General features: G+C 46.4%; 2 protein-coding genes across 5 annotated transcripts in view; both read right to left on the bottom strand.

The window, feature by feature from the left end:
- Positions 1 to 10291, bottom strand: part of LOC105485040 (aquaporin 8) — a 38379-nt gene extending 28088 nt beyond the window's left edge. Inside the window, exon 1 of the mRNA XM_071084279.1 lies at positions 9925 to 10291. Coding sequence (XP_070940380.1) covers positions 9925 to 9930 — 6 coding nt within the window. The 5' untranslated portion in view covers positions 9931 to 10291. The remainder of the gene's footprint in view (positions 1 to 9924) is intronic.
- A 7284-nt stretch (positions 10292 to 17575) lies between these two features.
- Positions 17576 to 20906, bottom strand: part of LOC105485039 (leucine carboxyl methyltransferase 1) — a 70986-nt gene continuing 67655 nt past the window's right edge. For 3 of the 4 annotated variants that reach the window (XR_011616355.1, XM_011747223.2, XM_011747222.2), the window contains one exon: positions 17576 to 17824. Coding sequence is in view for 3 of the 4 variants with exons in the window: in XM_011747223.2 (XP_011745525.1) it covers positions 17794 to 17824 (31 nt within the window). In the remaining variant the exon portion in view is untranslated. Of the gene's footprint in view, positions 17825 to 19992; positions 20080 to 20906 lie in introns of all 4 variants that reach the window. The other variant, XM_071084277.1, reaches the window with a different exon arrangement.

Below are 20906 nucleotides of genomic sequence, written 5' to 3'. Positions count from 1 at the left end.
ACCTAGGAGGACATAGGTGAGGGTGTGTGTGTGCACGTGCATGTTTGAGCTTTTGGACAGGTAAGAGGGCTTCCGGGGTGGGCTTGGCCTTGGCAACTATTGACATTTAGGACTGAATAACTTTGTTGTTGGGATCCGTCCTGTGCATTCTGACATGTTTAGCAGCATCTCTGGCTTCTATCCATGAAATCTCCCTGCTCCCCCAGTTATAACAACCAAAAATTATAATCCCAGCTACTCAGGAGGCTGAGGCAGGAGAATTGCTTGACCCTGGGAGGTGGAGGTGGCAGTGAGCCGAGATGGCACCGCTGCACTCCAGCCTGGGCAATAGAGCAAGACTCCATCTAAAAAAAAGGTCTCTAGATGTTGCCTGATGTGCTCTATGGGCAAGAAGGGTTGAGAACTGAAGGGGATTTGGGCTATTTGGGAAAGGCTGACAGCCACATGCTGATGATCAGGTCTGCGTGAGATAATGCTGAGGTTCCCACAAAGACTCAAGTATTCAGGGCCACGATGTGACATGTACAGGATGATTTTTGTATGTTTGTTTTTGTTTTTGTTTTTTTTGAGACGGTGTCTTGCTCTGTCACCCAGGCTGGAGTTCAGTGGCGTGATCTCGGCTCACTGCAACCTCCGCATCCCAGACTCAAGCAATTCTCCTGCCTCAGCCTCCCAAGTAGCTGGGGCTACAGCTGTGCACCACCATGACTGACTAATTTTTGCACTTTTCGTAGAGATGGGGTTTCACCACGTTGGCCAGGCTGGTCTCGAACTCCTGACCTCAGGTGATCCGCCCACCTCAGCCTCCCAAAGTGCTGGGATTACAGGTGTGAGCCACCGTGCCCGGCCAGAGGATGATGATCTTAACATTCGCTCAGAAATTATTGCTGGTGGCCTGGCAAGGTGGCTCACAAGTGCCATTGCACTCCAGCCTGGGCAACAGAGTGAGACTTCCTCTCAAAAAAAGAAAAGAAAAGAAAAGAAATCATCGCTGGCTTGGTGACAGGGCCAGAACATCTCAAGTTACTTTATTGATATATCCAGGAAATTTTTATTTATTTATTCTGTTTGTAGGGCACCATACTAGACAGTCTGAGTTAAGTGTATTGCCAAGAAAGTGTGGGGCGAAATCGCTTTCTTCCTCTCAGTCCCAATAGCGATTATTTCTTTCTTTTAATTTAACTTTTTTTTGTTTTGTTTTTTGTTTTGAGACGGAGTCTCGCTCTGTCACCCAGGCTGGAGTGCAGTGGCGCGATCTCGGCTCACTGCAAGCTCCGCCTCCCGGGTTCACGCCATTCTCCTGCCTCAGCCTCCCGAGTGGCTGGGACTACAGGCGCCCACCACCTCGCCCGGCTAGTTTTTATATTTTAGTAAAGACAGGGTTTCACTGTGTTAGCCAGTATGGTCTCCATCTCCTGACCTCGTGATCCGCCCGCCTTGGCCTCCCAAAGCACTGAGATTATAGGCGTTAGCCACCACGCCCGGCCTTAATTTAATTTTTATTGTGGGAAAATATACATAACATAAAAATTACTATTTTGACCACTTTTAAGTTCAAATCAGTGACATTAAATACATTCACATCGTTGTGCAACCATTGCCACCATCCACCTCCAGAACTTTTACATCTTCCCGGACTGAAACTCTGTACCATTAACTCCCTAAACCTCTTCCCTCAAGGCCTTGGGAACCACTGTTCTACTTTCTGTCTCCATGAACTTGACTACTCTAGGTGAATCACACGATATATATTTTTTTGAGTCTGGCTTATTTTATTTAGCATAATGTCCTCAAGGGTCACCTGTGTTGTAGCATGTGTCAGAATTTCCTTGCTTTTGATGACAGAATAATATTCCATTGCAGGTATAGACCATATTTTTTGTTTGTTTGTTTGTTTGTTTGTTTTTGAGATGGAGTCTTGCTCTGTTGCCCAGGCTGGAGTGCAGTGGTGCCATCTTGGTTCACTGCAACCTCCACCTCCCTGGTTCAAGTAATTCTCCTGCCTCAGCCTCCCAAGAAGCTGGGATTACAGGTGCCCACTGCCATGCCTGGCCAGGTTGGTCTCGAACTCCTGACCTCAGGTGATCCACCCACTTCAGCCTCCCAAAGTGTTAGGATTGTAGGCGTGAGCCACCACGCCCAGCCCTTGTTTATCCATTTATCTGTTGATGAAAATTTGGACTGTTTCCCCCTTTTGGTTGTGGTGAATAGTGCTGCTATAAACATCCAGGTAATAACTGTTTCTTTTTATTTTCTCCTTTTTAAAATATGAGATGGGGTCTCCCTATGTTGCCCAGGCTAGTCATGGACTCCTGGGCTCAAGTAATCCTCCCACCTCAGCCTCCTGAATAGCTAGGACTACAGGCATGCACCACCATCCCCAGCTAATTTAAAACTTTATTTTTAGTAGAGATGGGATTTCACTGTGTTCGCCAGGATGGTCTCAATCTCCTGACTTCGTGATCCGCCCGCCTCGGCCTCCCAAAGTGCTGGGAATACAGGTGTGAGCCACCACACCTGGCCTAGCCCTGGTCTTTTTCAGGTTTTTTTTCTTTCTTAAGCCGGTTGGAGCTGGATTTTTGTCCCTTCCTCAAAAAAAGAGAATTCTGCTTGCTGAACTCCCTTTTCTGCCAAGATACCATTTGCTCTTTAGATTTCAGAATTCCTAGGAGATGCTGGACCAGAGACACCACAGCAAGAAGACATGCCCTGTCTTCTTGTTTCTGAAGCCCAGGACTTTGCTTGTGAATATGGACAGGGCAATACCTTAGTCACCTTATGACACATCCAGAATATAGATGAGTAACAGATAATGTCAAGCAGACTTTCCGGTCAAATCAGGGAGATGTGTCAGATGCACCAGTAACTGTCATATAAAGCAGAACATGAAGGCAAAAGTCACATTCCAGTAAGCTGCCCTGGGGTTTATGTGGCCACCGCTGATGACCCAACTCTAGTCCAATAGATAGGGTGTACCTGTCTGTTAACAATGTCTCTTTGTCACAATGCCAGAAATTCTGACAACAGAAGGAGTCATTTGCATTCCCAGTCATCCTCTTTGGGAATATGCAGTTGTCCCAGTGAGTATCCTAGTTTTCCTCAACACCCCGTAGGACCTTGATACCGTAGACCAATGAGAAGAAAACAGTGGCATGATTAAGTGGGACCCCAGCCATCAGCCCAAAGCAGAGGGTGCTGCATTGGTAGTCTCTGGCTGAAAGTACAAAGTCATACCCACAGGTGGGCAGGACACTCTTAGCTAGAACAAGAATCCCAACAACTGTGTGAGGTAGGGATCATAATTATCATCCCCATTTTACAGACAAGGTAGCTGAGACCCAGAGAGGTAAAGGACCACACATGTAAACAGTGGAGATGGCATTCAACCAAGTCTGTAAGTCTGTTTCCACAGCCAGTCTTTTTTTTTTTTTTTTGAGATGGAGTTTCACTCATGTTGCCTAGGCTGGAGTGCGATAGTGCGATCTCGGCTCACCGCAACCTCTGCCCCCTGGGGTTCAAGAAGGGAAGTCAAGTGGCACCAGCTTCTCCTGGGAGCAGGATCCCAGACAGTGGGATCCCAGACAGGAGTCATGGATGGGGTGGACAGAAATAAGGCAGAGGGTCAAGACTTCAGCCAAGTGTACTGTGTAGTCAGGAGCTGGCTTGTTAAATACAAAACAGAAGCTGAGGTCGGGCACGGTGGCTCATGCTTGGGGGAGGCGGAGAAGGAAGGATCTCTTGAGCCCAAGAGTTCAAAATCAGCCCAGGAAACATAACAAGACCCTCCCGTCCATGTAAAAAAAAAAAAAAAAAAAAAAAATTGGCTGGGCATGGTGGCTCACATTTGTAATCCCAGCACTTTGGAAGGCCAACGCAGGTAGATCACTTGAGGTCAGGAGTTCAAGACCAGCCTGGCCAACATGGTGAAATCTTGTCTCTACTAAAAATTCAAAAATTAGGGCATGGTGGTGCATGCCTGTAATCCCAGCTACTTGGGAGGCTGAGGCAGGAGAATTGCTTGCACTTGGGAGGTGGAGGTTGCAGTGAGCCAAGATCACATCATTGCACTCCAGCCTGGACAACAAGAGCAAAACTCCATCTCAAAAAAAAAAAAAAAAAATTTAATTTGCTGGGTGTGGTGGTGCATGCCTGTGGTCCCAGCAACTTAGGAGGCTGAAGCAAGAGGATCACTTGAGCCCAGGAGTTTGAGGCTGCAGTGAGCCATGATCGCACCAGTGCACTTCAGCCTGGGCAACAGAGTAAGGCCCTGTCTCAAAAATAATAATTAAAAAAAAAAAAAAAGGCCACCCTAGAAATAGGAATGCTTTTACACTGTTGGTGGGATTGTAAACTAGTTCAATCATTGTGGAAGACAGTGTGGCGATTCCTCAAGGATCTAGAACTAGAAATACCATTTGACCTAGCCATCCCATTACTGGGCATATACCCAAAGGATTATAAATCATGCTGCTATAAAGACACATGCACACGTATGTTTGTTGCGGCACTATTCACAATAGCAAATACTTGGAACCAACCCAAATGTCCATCAATGATAGACTGGATTAAGAAAATGTGGCACATATACACTATGGAATACTATGCAGCCATAAAAAAGGATGAGATCATATCCTTTGTAGGGACATGGATGAAGCTGGAAACCATCATTCTGAACAAACTATCACAAGGACAGAAAACCAGTCACCGTGTGTTCTCACTCACAGGTGGGAACTGAACAATGAGAACACCTGGACACAGGGTGGGGAACAACACACACCAGGGCCTGTCTTGGACTGGGGGGAGGGGGAAGGGATAGCATTAGGAGATATACCTAATGTAAATGATGAGTTAACGAGTTAATGGGTGCAGCACACCAACATGGCACATATGTAACAAACCTCCACATTGTGCACATGTACCCTAGAACTTAAAGTATAATTTTTTAAAAAAAAGGTCACCCAGAAGCTGAAAGCTAATTGAAGGTATCAGTGTGAGTTGGGGTGGGGGTTTAAATTAAGAACACAGGTCTGGATGTCAATGATAGCCCCAGGAACAATGGATTCTGGCTTTGTTTATTTTATTTAGTCCACCCAACAACTGTGTGAGGTAGGGATCATAATTATCATCCCCATTTTACAGACAAGGTAGCTGAGACCCAGAGAGGTAAAGACCCAGAGAGGTTCACACAGGTGAACCGTGGAGATGGCATTCAACCAAGCCTGTAAGTCTGTTTCCACAGCCAGTCTTTGTTTTTCTTTTCTTTTTTTTTTTTTTCCGAGATGGAGTTTCACTCTAGTTGCCCAGGCTGGAGTGCAATGGTGCGATCTCGGCTCACCGCAACCTCTGCCCCCTGGGGTTCAAGCGATTCCCCTGTCTCAGCCTTCCGAGTAGCTGTGACTACAGGCGCCCACCACCACGCCTGGCTAATTTTTTGTATTTTTAATAGAGACGGGGTTTCACTATGTTGACCAGGCTGGTCTCGAACTCCTGACCTCAAGCGATCCACCCGCCTCGGCTTCCCAAAGTGCTGGGATTACAGGTTTATACAAATCGCTATTGGGTAAAATAGTTTCCCCTTAAAGATAAGGCATACCTTGTTTTTTTCAAGGAATTCTTCATTTAAGGCCAAGAGTGAATAATTTGCAATAATCAAAATACACAGTTCTTTGATAACCCGTAGGTTTTTTAAAGGAGTCCTTTTGGACTCAGACACTCACATGAAAATTTATATTGATGTTTACAGTCGTGAATTAAAGGTGTCTAAATAAGGCCGGGCATGGTGGCTCATGCCTGTAATCCCAGCACTTTGGGAGGTCGAGGCGGGTGGATACCTGAGGTCAGGAGTTCGAGATCAGCCTGACCACCATGGCGAAACTCCTAATGTACTAAAAATACAAAAATTAGCCGAGTGTGGTGGCATATGCCTGTAATTCCAGCTACTGGAGAGGCTGAGGCAGGAGAATTGCTTGAACCTGGGAGGTAGAGGTTGTAGTGAGCCCAGATGGTGCCACTGCACTGCAGCCTGGGCAACAGAGTGAGACTCCGTCTCCAAAAAAAAAAACTAAATATTTGTTGGAGCTCAGAAAATGGCTGAGGTCTGAAGCCTAAAATGAAGGCTTCAGAAACAAAAGTTTTTCTCTGGCCAGGTGCGGTGGCTCACGCCTGTAATCCCAGCACTTTGGGAGGCCGAGGTGGGTGGATCACGAGGTCAGGAGATCGAGACCATCCTGGCCAACATGGTGAAACCCCGTCTCCACTAAAAATACAAAAATTAGCTGGGTGTGGTGGGGGGCGCCTGTAGTCCCAGCTACTTGGCAGGCTGAGGCAGGAGAATCGCTTGAACCCGGGAGGCGGAGGTTGCAGTGAGCCGAGATCACACCATTGCACTCCAGCCTGGGCGGCAGAGTGAGACTCCATCTCAAAAAAAAAAAAAAAAAAAAAAGTTTTTCTCTGCCCTCTCGCCCTCCTGTCTCTGGCCCCTCTTCCTCCCCCGAGGCAAGTCATAGAAACTAGAATCCTTCTTCCTTAAGGCTGGTGATAGAAACCAGATCCCCTTTTCCCCCAAGCCAGCCATAAACTCTAAAAATATTACTGTATATTTTCCTCTGCCTTTCGGTGTGAAAACAGACCCAGAATTTATCTGACCTATCTTGTTAGATTGTAGATCATAAGACCCCCATTCTAGAGAGGGTCGTGGCCCACACCAGCAAGGAAAGAGCTGCTCAGAGAGGCCAAGGAGAATCCAGACAGACAAGACTTGCAGGGTTTCCCCACGCAGTGTATTAGCAGTAGATCGGACCCTTTTTGCTCAATCCTATTGCTATACAGCTGTCCATACTTTGTTGAACCTAAGCTTAAAAATGGACAGTTGTCCCTGTATCTTTGGGTCTTCATTCTGCAGGCTCCTGTGTCACATAAAACGATGATCAAATAACTGTATACGACTTTTCTCCTACTTATCTGCCTCTTGTCAGTGATTTTCAGCAAACCTTCGGAGAGCAAAGGGGAAGCTTTTGTTTGGCCCCTATATCGTGTTAGGAAAACTGGGTAACCTCATATAAAAAACAAACAAAAGAAAAAAACCAAAGTTGGATCTTTGCCTCCTTCTTTAGCTCAAAATAAATTCTAACGAACCAAAGGTTAAAATGTAAAATAGGGACCATAAAAGCACTAAAATAAAACATGGGTGGATGTTTTTGTAGTCATGAGAGGGGAGAGGCTTGACAAGAATACTAGACGCTTATAAACGGAAAGGATTGATCATCTGAACCAGAGAAAATACAGAACATGGGGCCAGGCACGGTGGCTCACGCCTGTAATCCTAGCACTTTGGGAGGCCAAGGCTGGTCACCATGTTGGCCAGGCTGGCCTCAAACTCCTGACCTCAAATGATCTGCCTGCCTCAGCCTCCCAAAGTGCTAGGATTACAGGTGTGAGCCACTGCACCCAGTGATAATTTTGTTTTTTTTAACCTACACATGACAAAATAAATAAAGCAGTAATGGATTGTATACCCAAGGTATACAATAAGTGTCCATGAATCCATACTGATAAAAATAAATTATTGAATACATTTTAAAATGAGGGGCCAGGAGCGGTGACTCACACCTGTAATCCTGGCCTCAGCCACCTAAAGCACTGAGAATACAGGTGTGAACCACTGTGCCCAGTCAAAAACATCTTTCTATTTTTATATTATTTTTTTTTAAGACAGAGTCTGTCACCCAGGCTGGAGTGCAGTGGCACAGTCTCAGCTCACTGCAACCTTCGCCTCCAGGTTCAAGTAATTCTCCTGCCTCCGCCTGCCAAGTAGCTGGGATTACAGGAGCACGCTACCACACCCAGCCAAGTTTTGTATTTTTAATAGAGATGGGGTTTCGTCATGTTGGTGAGGCTGATCTCAAACTCCTGACCTCAAATGATCCGCCTGCTTTGACCTCCCAAAGTGTTGGGATTACAGGTGTGAGCCACTGTGCCGGCCAAAACAAATTTTTTTTTTAATTTTAAAGATAAGATTTTATAAAAATTCTAAAGCAGCTATAGATGAAAAAAAGCACACACACCCAATGATAAAAGACAGAAAGTCAACTAGGAGAATATTTGCCATACATATGACAGACATAGGTCTAATTAATTTCTTAACTGACAAAGAATATTCATACATTATTAAGAAAAGGACAACCCAGCTTTTAACCAGGCAGGACATTGATAAAGGAATAAAAAAAGGCTAATAAATATATGAAAAGTTGCTCAGTCTCACTCATTATGGCTTAACCTCACTCAGATAAATGCAAATCAATTTCTTGAAATAAAGAAATACCATGTAGCTGATAAAAAGTAAGTAGATCCACAGGTACTCACATGGAAAGATCTCCAAAATGTTTCGGTTGTGTTTTGCTTTGTCTTGAGACGGGATCTCCCTCTGTCACCCAGACTGGAGTGGGGTGGCACGTTCACAGCTCCCTGCAGCCTTGACCGCTCCAGGTTCAGGTGATCCTCCCACTTCAGCCTCCCAAGTAGCTGAGACTACAGGGATGCACCACCATGCCTGGCTAATTTTTGTATTTTTATGTAGAGATGGGGTCTCACTATGGTGCCCAGGCTAGTCTCTAACTTCTGGGCTCAAGCAATTTGCCCACCTCGGCTTCCCAAAGTGCTGGGATTACAGATGTGCAAAATATTTTATTAGGTGAAAAAAGTAAGGTTAAGTGCAGTGTCTAGGCATGAGCACTTTTGGGCAAAAATTTTAAAGGATATATCTGTATGTGTGTGTGTTGTAGTTGCAAAGAATGTAATTTACAGTGTATTATAAACACCATACTTTTTGTTTTGTTTTGTTTTGTTTTGTTGAGACGGAGTCTCCCTCTGTTGCCCAGGCTGGAGTGCAGTGGCACGATCTCAGCTCACTGCAACCTCTGACTCCTGGATTCAAGCAATTCTCCTACCTCAGCCTCCCAAGTAGCTGGGATTACAGGTGCGCACCACCACACCTGGCTAATTTTTGTATTTTTAGTAGATACAGGGTTTCACCATGTTGGCCAGACTGGTCTGGAACTACTGACCTCAAGTGATCCGCCAGGCTTGGCCTCCCAAAGTGTTAGGATTACAAGCGTGAGCCACCGTGCCCAGCCAACACCATAGTTTTAAGTTAAAACTATTAATATTATTCTTTTGAAGGTACACAATAAAATGCAAATACCATAGCAATGTTCATATCTACCCAATATCTATTTTATTGTTTTAGACTTCCATATTGTATTAAAATTAAATGTTCTAAAAAATCCAAATGTAGTAGAAAAATGCAATCACAAAGGTAGCCTTAAACAAAGATTTCTGAATAATTCTATATTCTAACTTATGAGTACAAGAAAATGTTGGTATGCTATTTATACTTTTTTTTTTTTTTTGAGATAGAGTCTTACTCTGTCACGCAGGCTGGAGTGCAGTGGTGCGATCTCGTTTCACTGCAACCTCTGCCTGCCAGGTTCAAGCCATTCTCCTGCCTCAGACTCCTGAGTAGCTGGGGCTACAGGCGCCCGCCACCACACCCAGCTAATTTTTGTATTTTTAGTAGAGACGGGTTTCACCATATTAGTCAGGCTGGTCTCGAACTTCTGACCTCATGATCTGCCCACCTCAGACTCCCAGAGTGATGGGATTACAAGCATGAGCCACTGCCCGGCTGCCCGGCTATTTTTTATATTTTTTAGTAGAGACAAGGTTTCAACATGTTGGCCAGGCTGGTCTCGAACTCCTGACTTCAAGTGATCCACCCACCTTGGCCTCCTAAAGTGCTGGGATTACAGGCATGAGCCACCACACCCGGTTCAGTTCTTCCAGATTTTCTAAATTCTACTCTGTCATTAAATCCAGCTTCCCAGAGCTAAATAATTAGATCGCATTGCTTTGGCCTCATAGAATCACCTTCATGGAATTTCACTTCGGCATTAAGTCATCAGTCGCATCCAGGCACCCCTGGGGCATCAGCTACAAACCCAAGTCCACAAACATGCGAATTACAGGGATCTCATTGAGGGTGTTCGGGAGAAGCTTCTCCAGGGTCTCCTGCAGGAAGAGTTGTGCCTCTCTTGAGCATGTGGCTGGCTGTAATTTCATGGGAACTGAATCGTGTTTCAATCCTTGAGAGGACTTGGGGGAAGTCAGATTTGTGGCCTGCTTCCAGCATCTGTCCGAGACAATAAAATGGGCACATCTGTGGGTGATATAGCTCCTGGCATTTAAAACAAAATGAAACAAACAAACAAACAACTTCATGTTCCAACTCCCCTAAGCATTTAATTGTTGTTTTGTTTGTTTGTTTGTTTTTTCTGTTGCTGTAGTTTTTTTGTTTGTTTGTTTGTTTTGAGACAGTCTCGCTCTGTCGCCAGGCTGGAGTGCAGTGGCACAATCTCGGCTCACTGCAGCCTCTGCCTCCTGGGTAGCTGGGATTACAGGCACTAGCCACCACCCCCGGCTGATTTTTTGTATTTTTAGTAGAGACGGGGTTTCACCATATTGGCCAGGATGGTGTCAATCTCCTGACCTTGCGATCCGCCCGCCTCGGCCTCCCAAAGTGCTGGGATTACAGGAGTGAGCCACCGCGCCCGCCCTGTTGCTGTAGTTTTATTAGATATCTCAATTCCCTTTATAGAACAAGGAGGGATATAAAGAAATAAACCAAAATATAAATATATCTCCTGCCCATAACAGATGCTTTATTCATGATCAGATATCCACTCCTCCCAACCAAAAATGAAAGGCGTACAAGCCTCTAAGATGGGATCCCTTGAGTCAGGAGTTTGAGGATGCAGAAAGTTGTGATTACACCACCACACTCCAGCCTGGGTGAGAGAGCCAGACCCCATCTCTTAAGAAAACAAAACAAAAAAATAACAATAAGATGAAAAAATATCATTTGACCCTGCCTCAAACTTCATAAATTTTCTGATGCTATAGAAACCTATTCTCATCTGGGCACGGTGGCTCACGCCTGTAATCCCAGCACTTCGGAATGCCAAGGCGGGCGGATCACTTGAGGTCAGGAGTTCGAGATCAGCCTGGTCAACATGGTGAAACCCCATCTCTACTAACTATACAAAAATTAGTCAGGCATGGTGGTTGGCGCCTGTAATTCCAGCTACTCGGGAGGCTGAGGCAGGAGAATCTCTTGAACCCGGGAGGAGGAGGAGGTTGCGGTGAGCGGAGATTGTGCCACTGCATTCCAGCCTGGGCGACAGAGGGAGACTCTGTCTCAAAACAAAACAAAACACAACACAAACCAATTCTCTGCACACTACAGTAAACACAACTAAAATGACTTCATATTGGGTGGCCGATGATCTAAAAGTTCTGTGTATTTTGCCTGTCTTGTATTACAAAAGCTCAAAAGCCAGATATTCTATTTCCCACTATCTCTTCCAAGTAGATTTAATCCTACAGTTGCCAAATTTAGCAAATAAAAATAGAGAACACCCAGTTAATTTGAATTTCAGGTAAACAACACATAACGTTTTTAGTGTAAGTATATTGCAAATTTCAGGTAAACAACACATTTCTTTAGTGTATGTATCTGCCAAATATTACATGAGTCCTAATTATATATTTTTTTAATTATGTGTTCTTTACTGAAATTCTATTTAACTGGGCATTCTGTATTTCATTTGGCAACCCTACCCAGTTCTTAGCATGAGATACAGAGAGAAGTCTATTAGGCATATTTGGGAGCAATTTTATTCTGGATAAAAAAGACAAAGATTACTGAAAAAAAAAGACCCTTCTTTTTTCCTGCCATGAATGCAGTTGTGATGCCTGGCACTCTGGGAGCTACTTTGTGACCATGAGGCAACAAGCCAAAGATGAAAAGTCAACATGCTGGCCAGGCGCAGTGGCTCACACCTGTAATCCTAGCACTTTGGGAGGCCAAGGCAGGTGGATCACTTGAAGCCAGCAGTTCGAGACAAGCCTGACCAACAGGGTGAAACTCCATCTCTACTAGAAAAAAAAAAAAAAAAAAAAAAATTAGCTGGGCATGATGGCACATGCCTATAATCCCAGCTACTCAGGAAGCTGAGGCACTTTGAACCTGGGAGGTGGAGGTTGCAGTGAGCCAAGATCACACCACTGCACTCCAGCCTGGGTGAGAGAGCGAGATCCTGTCTCCAAAAAAAGGAAAAAAGTCAACATGCCAAGGAAGACAGAGCGAAAAGCATGAATCCAAGTCCTTGGTGGCATTCATCAATTAATGTTGCATTCCTGAAACTATTTAGATAGCGCATTTCAAAAGCCATTCCTGCAACTAAGTATTCAAAAGCCTCACTAAGAACTGTAAGACTTTTGAGGAGAGGGTCATTCTTCATCAACAGCATCAAGGAGTTCCCAGAAAAGGAGAAATAAGCCAATCTGACAAATGTGAAGAAATGAGACCCCACACCTTCATGTAATGGTGGTGCTGGGGGAAAAGAAAAAGATTTTATGTGCTATTTAGGGCGGGGAGAAAGGAGACACAAACAACATACCAGTCAAAAGCACAGGCTCTAAAGCCCACCTGCCTGGTTTCAAATTCAGTTCCATCATTGATTGGCTGTATGACCTTGGACAAATTACACTATTTCCACATACCCTTATTTCCTCATGTTTAAAATGAGAATGAGGCCGGGCAGAGTGACTCACGCCTGTAATCCCAACACTTTGGGAGGCCAAGCCAAGAGGACTGCGTGAACCCAGGAGTTCAAGACCAACCTGGGCAACACGGTGAGACCCCATCTATACAAAATGTAAAAAATTAGCCAGGCAAGGTGGCATATGCCTGTAGTCCTAGCTAATTAGACTTGGGAGGCTGAGGTGGGAGGATCCCTTGAGCCCAAAGTGGCTGCAGTGAGTTGCAATTATGCCACTGCACTCCCACATGGGTGACAGGAGTGGGACTCGGTCTCAAAAAAAAAAAAAAAAAAAGGATAAAAACAAACTGATGTAGAGTTGTTATAGGGACAGAATAAATTAACACAAGCAATTAGAAGCACAAATATGCAATTGGTTAGTAATGACAGAAGACACGGGCATACAAGCATGCTCTCTTGTGAATGCTAATCCATCTGCCTAGGGGACTTTGTATGACAGTCTCAGGAAAGCTTCCTTGGCCAGCCTAAATGGATAAGCTGCTTCTTTTTTTTTTTTTTTCTTTCTTTTTCTTTGAGATGGAGTCTTGCTCTGTCGCCCAGGCTGGAGTGCAGTGGCGTGATCTCAGTTCACTGAGAGCTCAACCTCTGCTTCCCGGGTTCAAGTGGTTCTCGTGCCTCAGCCTCCTGAGTACCTGGGATGACAGGTGTGCGTCACCATGTCGCGCTAAGGCTATTTTTCTTTTTGAGACGGAGTCTCACTCTGTTGCCCAGGCTGGAGTGCAATGGCACGATCTTGGCTCACTGCAACCTCCGCCTCCCAAGTTCAAGCGATTCTCCTGCCTCAGCCTCCCAAGTAGCTGGGACTATAGCCACCTGCCACCGCGCCCAGCTAATTTTTGTATTTTTAGTAGAGACGGGGTTTCACCATATTGGCCGGGCTGGTCTGGAACTCCTGACCTTGTGATCCACCCACCTTGGCCTCCCAAAGTGCTGGGATTACAAGCGTGAGCCACCGTGCCTGGCCTTACAAAATGTATTTCTAAATAGGAAGACTTGAAAGCCAAAATTACTCCTTGATCCATGGGGCTGCAGAATGAACGCTGTGTTAGCATGCATGAAAACAGCCTTCATCGCCTTGCACATCTCTGTCAGAGTTCTTTGGCGACCAGGTGCACTGTCAATAAGCAATAATATTTTGAAAGTAATTTTTTTTCTCAGTAGTAGGTGTCAACAATGGCCTTAAAATACTCAGTAAACCACATCATAATCAGATGTGCTGTCACCCGGGCTTTGTTGTTCCATTTCTATAGCACAGAGTAGATTTGGCCCTTTTTTTTTTTTTTGAGTCAGAGTCTCACTTTGTCGCACAGGCCAGGCCGGAGTGCAGTGGCACAATCTTGCTTCAGTGCAACCTCCATCTCTCAGGTTCAAGCAATCCTCATGCCTCAGCCTCCCAAGTAGCTGGGACTACAGGCACAAGCCACCACACCCAGCTAACTTTTGTATCTTTTAGTAAAGATGGGGTTTTGCCATGTTGGCTCAGCTAGTTTCGAGCTCCTGGCCTCAAGCAATCCGCCTGCCTTGGCATGACCCACTGCACCCAGTGGATTTGGCACAACTGTTAAGGGCCCTAGGATCTTCAGAATGGTAAATAACCACTGACCTTAACTTAATGTCACCAGTTGCATTCGATACTAGACACTAAGAAGTCAGGCTTTCCTATGAAGTTTTTAAGCCAGGCATTGACTTCTCCTCTCTAGCTATGGAAGTCCCAGATGGCATCCTCTCGCAAGAGAAAGCTGTTTCGCCTACATTGAAAATCTGTTTAGTGTAGCCACCTTCCTTCATCAATGATCTCAGCTAGATCTTCTGGACAACTTGCTTCAGTTTCTCCATCAGCACTTGCTGCTTCACCTTGCACTTTTATGTTACGGAGACGGCTTCTTTCCTTAAACCTCTGGAACCAACCTCTGCTAGCTTCCAGCTTTTCTTCTGCAGCTTCCTCTCCTCTCTCAGCCTTCACACAATTGAAACAGAGTTAGGGCCTTGCTCTGGGTTAGGCTTTGGCTTAAGGGAAGGTTGTGGCTGGTTTGATCTTCCATACAGACCGCTCGAACTTTCTCCCTATCAGTAATAATATGGTTTCGCTTTCGTATCATTCGTGTGTTCACTGGAGTAGCACTTTTTCGTTTCCTCCAAGAACTCTTCCTTTGCATTCACAACTTGGCTGTTTGGCTCCACAGCTCTAGCTTTCAGCCTGTCTCAGCTCCTTTTTTATTTATTATTACTTTTTTTTTTTTTGAGATGGAGTCTCACTCTGTCAGCCAGGCTGGAGTGCAGTGGTGCCATCTTGGCTCACTGCAACCTCCGCCTCCCAGGTTCAAGCGATTCTCCTGCCTCAAACTCCCAAGTAGCTAGGATTACAGGTGCCCGCCACCACACCTGGCTACTTTTTATATTTTTAGTAGAGATGAGGTTTCACCATGTTGGCCAGGCTGGTCTCAAATTCCTGACCTCAGGTGATGCGCCCACCTCGGCCTCCCAAAGTGCTGGGATTACAGGGGTGAGCCACCGCACCCGACCCTATCTCAGCTTTTGACGTGCCTTCCTAAGTTTAATCGTTTCCAGCTTTGATTTAAAGTGAAAGGCATGTGACTCTTCTCTTCACTTGAGCACGTGGAGGCCATTGTAGGGTTCTTAATTGGCCTAATTTCAACATCGAATTTGGAATAGGACGGATGGGAGGATCACTTGAGCCCAGGAGTTCAAGACCAGCCCTGGCAACACAGGGAGACTCTGTCTCTACAAAAAATTAAAAAATAGCCAGGCGTGGTGGTGTGTGCCTGTGGTTCAGTTACTCGGGAGGCTGAGGAAGGAGGATTGCTTGAGCCCAAGAAGGTTGAGGCTGCAGAGAGCTATGACTGCACCACTGCACTCCAGCCTGGGAGACAGTGCAAGGCCCTTTCCAAAAACAACAACAAAAGTAAACATTGTTTCTGCTAATGCTGTACATATACCAGAGTTCCCCCTTTCCCGTGGTTTTGTTTTCCAAGGTTTCAGTTACCTGAGGTCAGTTGAGGTCCAAAAATGAGTATAGCTAATTTTTTTTTCCAAGATGGAGTCCTGCTCTGTCGTCAAGGCTCGAGTACGGTGGCGCAATCTCAGTTCACTGCAACCTCCACCTCCTGGGTTCAAGCAATTCTCCTGCCTCAGCCCTCCCCAGCAGTTGGGATTACAGATGCCCACCACCAAGCCCAGACTTTTTGTTGTTATTTTTAGTAGAGATGGGGTTTCACCATGTTGGCCAGGCTGGTCTCAAACTCCTGACCTTGTGATCTGCCCACCTCATCCTCCCAAAGAACTGGGATCACAGGCGGGGGTTTCACCATGTTGGCTAGGCTGGTCTCGAACTCCTGACCTCATGATCCGTTTGCCTCAGCCTCCCCAAGTGCTGGGATTCAGTGTGCACCACTGCACCAGGCTAGTTATCTTCAAAGACCACATTCACATAACCTTTTACTGTTAAAATTGTTCTTTTTTAAATTGTTGCTAATCTTACTGCACCGAATTTACACATTTTATCACAGATATTTATTTATAGGAACACACCCCATCAACCAGCATGCCACTAGAGGTACAGGGCCCACACTCTAGAGGACTCTGATTTAAGGATTCTGAATGGTAGAAGAGGGGCTGTTACCTCTTCAACAAAGGACAGCGCTGAGGGCTTCTGCAGTGCCACCCTGCACATGCAGGTTCCGGCTCACAACGCCAGTCTCATAACTAAGAAGTCCCTGTAGACGAAGCCTAGCCATCACTCAGGGAGTTCAGCAGACAGGTGTGGGACAGGCCTTGTTTCTGAAATATGAGGTCATCACTCAGGGGCCCTACCAACCTGTCTCATAACTGCACTGACTTCCAGTTGTGGCTGTTAAGTTTAAGCCCCAAACTTGGTGGCTCAAAACATCACAGATCAGTCTGGGCACATTGGCTCATGCCTGTAATCCCAGCACTTCGGGAGGCCAAGGCGGGCAGATCACTTGAGGTCAGGAGTTCGTGACCAGCCTGGCCAACATGGTGAAACTCCATCTCCACTAAAACCACAAAAATTAGCCAGGCATGATGGCACGCACCTGTAATCCCAGCTACTTGGGAGGCTGAGGCAGAAGAATCACTTGAACCCGGGAGGCAGTGGGTGCAGTGGACCGAGATCATGCCACTGCACTCCAAGCCTGGGCAACAGAGCAAGACTCCATCTCAAAAACAACCAACCACCACAGATGTATTCTCTTACAGCTCTGGAGGTGAGAAATCTGAAATCAGTTTCTCTGGGCTAACATCAAGGTGTCGGCAGGCAGTTCCGGCTGGAGGCTGAGGGAGGGTCTGCTGCTATTGCCCTAGGCAGCATCCCCTGGTTGCCTCTGCTTCTTGTCTTCTGGGCCTCTCCTCCTCTGACTCTGACGTCTCGTCTGTCCCTCTAATGAGGACTCTGTGATCTTATCAGACCCACCTGGATAACCCAGGACCACCTCTTCATCTCAAACCCCTAATCCCATTTGCAAAGCCCCTTTGCCACAGAAGGTAACACACACTCACAGGCTCTGGGGATCAGGACATGGACACTTTAGGGGTCATCCTTCAGCTGGCCACCATGACCAAGATGAAGGAGGCAACTGAACAGGCCAGCGTGGCCAGGGCCGAGGCAGGTGCTGGAGAAGAGCACTAGCCTCGCATCTGGTGGAGGCCAGGGGTCAGGGTGTGAGGCACAATGTCATGTGCTGCAACGAACAGCACGTGAGGGAGCAGATCCTAAAATGGACTCAAGGTCATGGGCCGAGTGTGACTCACAGGGAGTAAGCCAAGGTCAAAGCAGACTTGGGGTCCTTGGCTTGAGCTAACACAGAGGTGAACCCTGGCCCGCCCAACCCATGGGGCACAGAATGAGCAGCGGCAGCCAGCAGAGTTCCAACCACAGGAAACTGGTGGCAAGTGAGATTTATTTAAACACCGACATGTCAACAGGAACAGGAAGAGGAACATGTGCGACCACTGTAGTGATCGAGGCTTCTCAGGGTGTGGGATGAGACCTGCAGACGAGGCCCGCCCACCGCTCAGGGAGCTCGCAGGTATCCTCCAGGAGGGCGAGTGGCTTCTGCTTCTGGCTCGGCATAAGCCTTCAACAGATTAATAAGTTATCTCCTTCAGCCCTGAGGGGAGACACACAGACACCATTAGGAGACCCTGGTGGCCAGGAGCAGAGGCCCTGAGAGGACCCCCAGTGACCGGCTCAGGGGCACCAGTCACACTGCTGACCACTGCAGCACCGCCCGCCTGCTAACATAAAAGAGGTTTCGCAAGGACAAAAGGTTGGGCAAGACTGTGTTTATGGGTGGTTTTACAAGGATTAAGAAAGCATTATAACAGTTTATGGACTGTCTGCAGTTAACGCCAAAAATCTACCCTTTATGTGCTGAACTTTGAGCAAAGGCAGAGATGGATCTTCCACACAGACAAGCACTGATGTCCCAAAGCAGCCAGGGGTCAGTGGGGACAAAAGAAATTCCTGACATTAAAATGCTCAATATATTGTTCCTTTGTTAGAACTAGAGTTCACTTAAAAGTATTACAAATAACCTATGTTTCCAAAAATAAGGAAAAATTAATTCAGCCATAGTGACATAATATAATATTATAAAGCCATTACAATTATGCTCATTGAGCCTTTTTAATTGCCAGGGGGAAGTACTAAAAGTTATAATATTAAATTGAAAACACTTGAAATCAAAGTTGCATAAATATAAAAATTTAACTCATTATAAAAACAAACAGCCGGGCGCGGTGGCTCAAGCCTGTAATCCCAGCACTTTGGGAGGCCAAGACAGGAGGATCACGAGGTCAGGAGATCGAGACCATCCTGGCTAACATGGTGAAACCCCGTGTCTACTAAAAAAAAATACAAAAAACTAGCCGAGCGAGGTGGCGGGCGCCTGTAGTCCCAGCTACACAGGAGGCTGAGGCAGGAGAATGGCAGGAACCCGGGAGGCGGAGCTTGCAGTGAGCTGAGATCCGGCCACTGCACTCCAGCCCGGGCGACAGAGCGAGACTCCACCTCAAAAAAAAACAAAAAACAGTATTTAGAAATAGAGGGGAAGGGAAAAGTCGCAAGAGATCATCTCTGACTGACAGGCATACAGGTGGATTTTCTTTGTTATATTTTTTAGAAGCTTTCAACTTTCCTACTACGAAGTATTTTTTTTTAATATAATTAAGAGGAGGATAATATAAAAATACGCCAATAAGTGACTTTTTTTTTTTTTTTTCTGGAGACATAGTCTCGCTCCATTGCCCAGGCTGGAGTGCAGTGGCACAGTCTCAGTTCACTGCAACTTCTGCCTCCCAGGTTCAAGAGATTCTCCTGCCTCAGCCTCCCAAGTAGCTGGGACTACAGTCATGCGCCACCACACCCAGCTAATTTTTGTATTTTTAGTAGAGATGGGATTTCACCATGTTGGCCAGGCTGCTTTCGAACTCCTGACCTCAGGTGATCTGCCTGCCTTAGCCTCCCAAAGTGCTGGGATTACAGGTGTGAGCCACTGTGCTCAGTCCACCGATAAATGACTTTAAATCCAAAACAAACATGAAGGCCAGGCACAGCGGCTCATGCCTGTAATCCCAGCACTTTGGGAGGCCGAGCCAGGCAGATCACTTAAGTTCAGGAGTTTGAGACCAGCCTGGCCAACATGGTGAAATCCCATCTCTACTGAAAATACAAAAGTTAGCTGGACATGGTGGTGGATGCCTGTAATCCCCGCTACTCAGGAGGCTGAGGCAGGAGAATCACTTGAACCCAGGAGGCGGAGGCTGCAGTGAGACGAGATCATGCTACTGCACTCCAGTCTGGACAACGAGCAAGACTCCATCTCAAAACAAACAAACAAACAAAAAAACCAAAACCAAACCAAACCAATGTGAAAGGTCTGTGTGGGCTGAGCTGCACAGTTAGGCAATTCTGTGTGGAATGACAAGTCCAAAGGGGCTGATTATCAGTCTCAAGTCAACCTGGATTTTTTGCATAGGGGATGGGGGAGGTCCTTGCCTCTGTCAAGTTCTGTTTCGGATCAGCTGCCTGCTTGTGATTGCATGTCACTGAGGGAAGCTTGAAAGGAAGCTATTCCACTGAAGGCCGGAACTGGGATCTACAGTGGCCTCCATCGGTCTGGAGAGACACTCAAAGCCTAACCACTGGGCGAAGCAAGCCCAGCAGGGGGCAGCTGAAAAGGAGCTGGACCAGGACCAAGACCAAGGTAACAAGACACAGAGATGGATCCACACCTGCTCCCCGTGGCCCTACTCGGCCACAGACAGGGATGTGCACCTTAACAAGAAGAGGGAAAAGCCAGCCGCTAGCTGCCTGGGTTCGTGAGGGAGATGTAAGGATCTGTGCGTTTCACATCCAGTGAACCTGGTTGCAAGTGGATGGAAAAGACACGCCGGTTACTTTTCTGGAGATTTTTACTTTAAACTCTCAAGCTCTTTTACCTTCCAGCTGCGGGAACTCCACAGTACATCTCTCAAGGGTTGTTTTGGGCTACGTGGCTTAAACAGTTCTCCTGGTTGTTGTGCTATAAAAACACACACGATATAACAGCAAATTCCCTGGATATGCTCACGGATACTTGTACATGATCCTCTAGTTCTTTCTGGGCCCAAAGTTCCAAATATATCTTTCAGTTTGGGAAGAAGAAAAGTTCCGGCCAGCCACAGTGGCTCATGTCTGTAATCCCAGCACTTTGGGAAGCTGAGGCAAGAGGACTGCTTGAGGCCAGGAATTATTTATTTTTTATTGTTTGAGATGGAGTTTCGCTCTTCTTGCCCAGGCTGGAGTGCAATGGCGCAGTCTTGGCTCACTGCAACCTCTACCTCCCAGGTACAAGCAATTCTCCTGCCTCAGCCTCCCGAGTAGCTGCGATTACAGGCGCCTGGCACCATGCCTGGCTATTTTTTTCTTTTTCTTTTTTTTTTTTTTTTTGTATTTTTAATAGAGACAGGGTTTCACCATGTTAGCCAGGCTGGTCTTGAACTCCTGACCTCAAGTGATCTCCCCACCTCAGCCTCCCAGAGTGCTGGGATTACAGGTGTGAGAACCTGTGCCCAGCCTACTTGAGGCCAGGAATTCACGACCAGCCTTAGAGAGACCTCTACAGAAAATCAGCCCGGCTCCTGTAGTCCCAGCTACTCAGGAGGCAGAAGGATCACCTGAGCTCAGGAATTGGAGGCTGCAGTGAGCTA

Source organism: Macaca nemestrina, chromosome 18 (assembly GCF_043159975.1).
Source record: "Macaca nemestrina isolate mMacNem1 chromosome 18, mMacNem.hap1, whole genome shotgun sequence".
Classification (NCBI taxonomy): Eukaryota; Metazoa; Chordata; class Mammalia; order Primates; family Cercopithecidae; genus Macaca; species Macaca nemestrina.
This window is presented reverse-complemented; position numbering and strand designations above follow the sequence as displayed.